Genomic DNA, 6261 nt, shown 5'->3' with positions numbered 1-6261 from the left:
TAAATAATGGGAATTTAACAAAAATTTTACAGATTGTTCTTATATGTTGAAAGACTTAAGACAAAAGCCGGAGTCGATTCACTGAAGCAATCCAAAGTTATAAGGATTTTTATTTGAATTTTTTGGTTAGATTTGGCCATAGAATTCGAAAATTCTCAGGAAAAAAGCAACAGAAGCATTTCTGCGCTTTAGTTCTGAGTAAATGATAACATTTTGCACAATCCTTATTATTCAAACTATATGAGAAGAGCATATTCATAAAAATCAGTCCTTTAACTTTTTGCTACTATTGTACGTATTAAACATTTTTAAGGAGATGTCGCGACATAACACAAATGTGATTACTGTCTCATTTCAGATTTGACATCTCACACAGCGTAAGATCAAAACGTTTCCGAATCAATCCATATCTCTGACTTATGCCTTTTGCAACTGAAGTAATATTTTATCTTTAATTTGCTCTTTGTTTGACTAGATTGTATAGAATCAATCTTTTAGATTATGTTGAACGAACGACTATTGTATCTAATTTACGTATGACATAATATTCGTTTGTGCTATTTAATATGTATAAAATGCAAAGAAGCTCAATGATCATCTTTGATGGAAACTCAATTTAGAAATTATTTGAAATGATTGATAAAGAAGTTACTAATAAGAAGTCTTGTTGTTTCTTTAAGGAATACAAGCCAGGTGGCCGAGAGATAATCTTAAAGCATCCTGGTTCCCTGATCAGCCAGCAGTTGTCCAATAATCGAACGGTTGGTGGAGAAAATGTTCTATTAAAAAGGTTTAGCGAAGTAAATATATCGGAAAAATCTCCTGTAAGATTTCAAAATAAGTGACTATAGTAAAGAGGAGAGAATGGATTTTGGAAATTTATGCTCGCGATTAGCGATGTTGTCTGCATCGAATTCTGGTTACACACATGTTGATCTGAATATCATTTTGCTAAAGCAATAGAAAATTAAGTCAAATTTGAAGAAAGCTTATGTCTCTCCCCAACATCTGTTCTCTCCTAATTTATTCTTCTCCATGCGTAATCTCTTCAAAATGATATTTAATGAAAAATTCATGATTTTTAGAAAGAGACATGGTTGGTACGCGATAATAAAATATGCGGGGAGGAAGAATTATATTATTCAGGAAAAGTAGCGGTTCACTGTAAGGGCAATCAAAGCACTCGCGTGCTTAAAGCAACCTACACATGTGAAACTGATATTAAGCATGCACTTTGGTGTACCTTTCACACCAGCATCCCAGATCACTTGACCAAGAGTAAAGAATATGAAGCTGTTGACAAATCTATAGAGTGTATTTGCTTGCTTGATTCCTATACTCTTAAGGTTTTTACAGAAAATGGCGAAGACTATGTTTCTGCTTTACAATTTCAGGTAAGGCATTTTTTTTTGTAAAATAGTGAAGATGAATGCTTAAAACTTGCAAGCAAATAACAAAAAGATTTATAATGTTGTGAATTTGATTTCATTTCAATTACAAATTTATTAAAAACAAAGCGAATTAGCATTCAGAGAAATAGTTATTATCGTCGTTTCTTTTATGAAAAAAATTATTACAATCAAATGAATTGTAGAGATTTATACTAATTTGTCACATAATTTTAAATACATGATCATCAATTGACAACAGGTCTCCGCCGTGTGGCCGACTAAATATGGAATTATACTCGAAAAATCTCAAGTGCCGATTACAGATTTGAGGTATATATATAATTTATTTAAAAATTAAACACAAAATAAAATTCAATGATAATTATTTATGTTTTTACATTCTTGTGTTTTTATGATAGATAAACGTTTAATTACAACATATTTAGGTTTATACATTTTATTTTCAGGTACTTATCGTTTGAAAGCAGCAGAGTACCAACGCAACACGAAAATAATTTACCAGTGGCGTTTTCATTAATGCATCCATTAGATGAAATTTGTCCTCTACTTATTAAGCATGGTAAACAATTTATTTATGGAATTAAATATGAAGAACATGTATTGTCAAAAGTATCACGTGCATTCGCGTGACTAATGAAAATTAAATGTTCCGATTAACTTTTATTGCTTATACAATTGAATTAAATATTTTAGGATCTGTGTCGTACATGAACGAGTCGAATCAGCAAATTATATTCACTAACTCGGAACCATCCTTTGCGGTGGTATACGATACGAAGACGGGTTTGCATTCGGTTTACAAAATTCGCAAAGCCTTAGCCGAGGAACGCCAAATAGTTTGTGGAAGTAACGACACGAACGTCAATCACTCGACAATGTCGCCATTAAATGTTGGCAGCAATTTATCCGCCAACAAAAGCCACACAAATAAGGGTCCTCTAAGTCCCTTTCTTTTTTCCCTTTCTGGTAAATATCCACATACTTTTGTGAAAGTACACATATTCATCCACATGAAAAAACGATAATTCAGTCAATTGATCTTTAGATATCGTAATATAAGAGCTGCTAAATAATAATTATATAATAATTGTACAATTTGATTGAAGCGAATGATAGGAAAAACTGACGTGATTAAATGATATCTCTCGCAGGAATTCCAAGCTTGGAGATAAATACAAATAACACCGGTATAAGTTTAGGATTGTCCAATACGCCGTTTGGATCGCGTACCACCTCCTATAGTACCAACTCGGGCGGGCCGTCGCCTTCTCAACAGCAACAGCATTCACGTTCACAAAGTTCGATGGCTACCATTTCACGTTGTCAGTCACCCACACATTCGGTGGCTATGTCTCCTCTACTTGGAGCACCTGTAAACTCAAACATCTTCCAAAGCAGATTACATCAGACTATCATGGTGACCGGCTTGAATCAAACGCACAGCCCAGCCACCAGTTACAATAGCATCCGATTGAAAGATATTCCAATCGCAAGCAAACCTTTGTATCCTGAAATCTGTCTCGAACATGTGTGGACGGAAAACGTTGGCGTGTCAAAGTAAGTATTTCGCACTATGCATATCGCTTTCAGGAAGTTTCAAGGAGAAAATTATTAATATTATTAATATTATTAATATTAAAATTATTAATATTTATTAAATAATGAATAAATTTTAAAATGTTATTGTTCTTTCTTTATTTTTTTTAGAGATACTGGTCGTGCATCAAAGGTCTTTTTAACATCGGATCTTGTTGGACAGAATTACTTGGGCTATTTGATTCCGAATCGCTCGCAATTCTCTTTAGTCAGATTAGAGAAGACTAATAAACAACAACAGATCATTTTCGGGATGGTAACGAACATCATCGCTAAGGATGCCATCAGTTTGCCGGTCAGTATATATTATTTATCCGTATATTTTACTTAAAATAACGAAAACACAAAATTATTTGAAATATACGTAAGATGTTAATCGAATGTCAATTGAAATAACTTAATATTTACATTAAAAAATTGCATTTTTTCCAGAATTTGCATATGATAGCAATTGTGGACTTGTCAAACGGTATAGCATTATACACAGGAGTTACATGCGTGGGCAAATTACACATATCCGGCATGCTCTCCAATTTTACGGGCAACAATTACTTTTTATCGAATAGCAATCCTAAACTCGGATCTCCATTTCCGAGACGTAGTTCTTTGATCTCTCAGAGCTGTACAGCCTCGCATGAGATTAAATTCGAAGAAGCTTTACACTTGCTGAGTCCTGTAGGTGGTAATTGTGCCCGCCCGCCGATACTGTTGGAAAATTCATTGCTGGACACGAATTTTCTCGCTTTGAAAGAAACTGTGGGCAATGAGGTAACCGTGGAATGCGGAAACAAGCAATATTTCCGTATAACATTACCTGTTTCCAGTACGTCCCCTTTAGGTAAAGTATATTGCAAATAATTCAAATTATTCACACGCATGTATCATAAATTAATTCAGATTACATATGTTTTACAGTTACTAAATGTTTAAATACATTACGAAGTGTTCTGCAAAGAGACTTGGCGATGCAATTGTTGGTTAAATGGTACGGCGCTAGAAATGCCCCAGGCCCACAAGACTTTTCACCGGCGCAAGAGTGGGATCTCTTTCTTACAGTTCTGTTCACGTTAATGGGATATGATGTGGAAAAACTGCACATGATACAAAACAACGATAAGGATCAGCTTACGGAACGTAACAGCCCTATGGTGCTGCCCAAAAAGCAGAAAACTAGCAATTGCGGATCTACGGATGATTGGCTGTACATATTAAATTCAAACGAATACAAAAATTCTCGAATTTTTGCCTCGAATGTGTTGAAGGGTCAGAAAATATCCAATTTACTTTGCGGGACGTCTAAAGACGCTACGGAATCGAGTAACGTTGGCAAGATAAATGTACAAGCCATCTTGTTTCCGCATTTTCCACTTATTCTATTTTCTCTTCATCTGTTATACGAAGAATTGAAATTAAGCAGCATCATATCGGAAAGTCTGCCGTTGCTCGGGCAACTATTGTATCAGTTAAGCATAGATCTGAAGTTCGAAATGTACGCTCATCATTACTTTCTCGATTCACCTTCGTTGTCCTATCTGAAGACCGTGAGATCTCAAATCAGCGATTCGGATCTGCAGAAAATAGCAATTCCAAGTTACCTGCCACGGAAACCGCCAGGCGTATTTGAAACGTTAAATAATATGTTGAGCGGAGCGGACGTAACTGCATTTCCGTATTTAAGCCACGTTAATCCAAGAACGAGAAACATAGTGTATCTAACAGCGCTTATGGCAAATGAAAATCGTGTTGATATAATGGAAATGGAAAAGTACATCAAATTAATTGTACCTGCCGGAAATCGTATTGATCTTCAAGAAATGTACGGAAGCAAATCTGACAAAGAGATACTGAAGAAATTGGAGAAACCCACGACGGATAGGATAATGTTATTATATCATGAGATGGGTAAGAGAGAGATTATGTTGCAGCAAGTAATTGAGTGAAAATTATTTCTTTTCCAGAAAAATATAACAATATTTTGATTCTAGATATGAAGAAAGGAGACCTCGAGACATTGCCACCTGCAGTATCCTTGATGATAAAGGACGTTATGCACAGATGTAGAGAGAGTCCACCGTCGAATTGGCCTGTGCACGCGTACGAACTCATCGATCGCCAAGATCTAGCAGTCTTGGATAAGCATTTAAAACCGTCGTCGAGATTGCAATATACTGACAGTGAAACGAGGGATTATGGGATAAAGGATGAACAGGACGACGGCATGGAATTTGATGATATGGTACATGATTATGCGATTTTCTTCTACATATGAATGCTTTGCAAAATTATTTATGGATTTACGTAAGATATAGACAAATTTTTTTTACAATGCTTATAACTTGGGTTCTGTTTCATTCAATTCGCACAGATATTAAAGCTACGATTTAGTAAGGATCATAGAATTGCTGAGGTGCGAAGATTGCTTAATTCCTCGAAGCCAATGAGGATAGCGATCGTTCAAAGATCGAACGTAAGCGATCACGAGTTCATAGAGGAGCAGGAAAGGCACCTGCTCACGTTGTGCACGAGAACGATGGCATTGCCTGTAGCTAGAGGCATGTTTACATTGAGAACCTCCACTCCGATGATAACGGAGCAGTTGCCCATTCCACGGTTATGTCTAACCGGTACGATTGCATATCACCGCTTTGAATTAATTTTTTTTTAAATTGATTAATTAAAACTGTTTTATATTTCTTTCATTAGGCAAGGCACCACCCCGTGGAACTACCGTCGAGTTAACTCACATAGACGTTCCGCCGAACATGAATCTGTGGCCGCTGTTTCATAACGGCGTAGCTGCAGGCCTGTGCATTCATCCGGATGCTGCGAACATCGACTCGACATGGATAGTGTATAATAAACAGCAACAGGGTGAATACGGTGTGGAACACTCGGGATTTCTGATGGCGCTCGGTTTAAATGGGCATCTGAAAAACTTGGCTCCTTTAAGTACATACGAATATCTGGCCGATTGTCATGAAGCTACCAGCGTTGGACTTCTGTTGGGCTTATCGGCGACTTATCGCGGCACGATGAACGTATCTATGACTAAATTATTATCGTTGCACATGGAAACGCTCCTGCCGCCGACGAGTATCGAATTAAATGTGCAGCAGAATGTCCAAGTAGCGGCGCTAATGGGAGTTGGCCTTGTATATCAAGGAACTGCGCACAGACACATCTCCCATGCCTTATTATCTGAAATTGGTAATTATTTGTCAACATACGACACACACACACACACACACACACA

The 6261-nt window shown here is 36.6% G+C and overlaps 1 protein-coding gene across 2 annotated transcripts in view; it reads left to right on the top strand.

Moving 5' to 3' along the window:
- The window catches only part of LOC105448208 (anaphase-promoting complex subunit 1), an 11023-nt gene that overhangs the window by 779 nt on the left and 3983 nt on the right, over positions 1 to 6261 (top strand). For both annotated transcript variants that reach the window (XM_011686658.1, XM_011686657.1), the window contains exons 2-13: positions 681 to 824; positions 1086 to 1394; positions 1651 to 1721; positions 1859 to 1971; positions 2106 to 2378; positions 2564 to 2969; positions 3120 to 3303; positions 3441 to 3846; positions 3924 to 4910; positions 4994 to 5244; positions 5374 to 5632; positions 5712 to 6215. In XM_011686658.1, the coding sequence (XP_011684960.1) occupies positions 681 to 824; positions 1086 to 1394; positions 1651 to 1721; positions 1859 to 1971; positions 2106 to 2378; positions 2564 to 2969; positions 3120 to 3303; positions 3441 to 3846; positions 3924 to 4910; positions 4994 to 5244; positions 5374 to 5632; positions 5712 to 6215 (3907 nt within the window). The remainder of the gene's footprint in view (positions 1 to 680; positions 825 to 1085; positions 1395 to 1650; positions 1722 to 1858; positions 1972 to 2105; positions 2379 to 2563; positions 2970 to 3119; positions 3304 to 3440; positions 3847 to 3923; positions 4911 to 4993; positions 5245 to 5373; positions 5633 to 5711; positions 6216 to 6261) is intronic.

This window comes from Wasmannia auropunctata, unplaced genomic scaffold, assembly GCF_000956235.1.
Source record: "Wasmannia auropunctata unplaced genomic scaffold, wasmannia.A_1.0 LD336088.1, whole genome shotgun sequence".
Classification (NCBI taxonomy): Eukaryota; Metazoa; Arthropoda; class Insecta; order Hymenoptera; family Formicidae; genus Wasmannia; species Wasmannia auropunctata.
The sequence above is the reverse complement of the archived record's forward strand: the minus strand, read 5'-3'. Positions and strand labels throughout refer to the sequence as shown.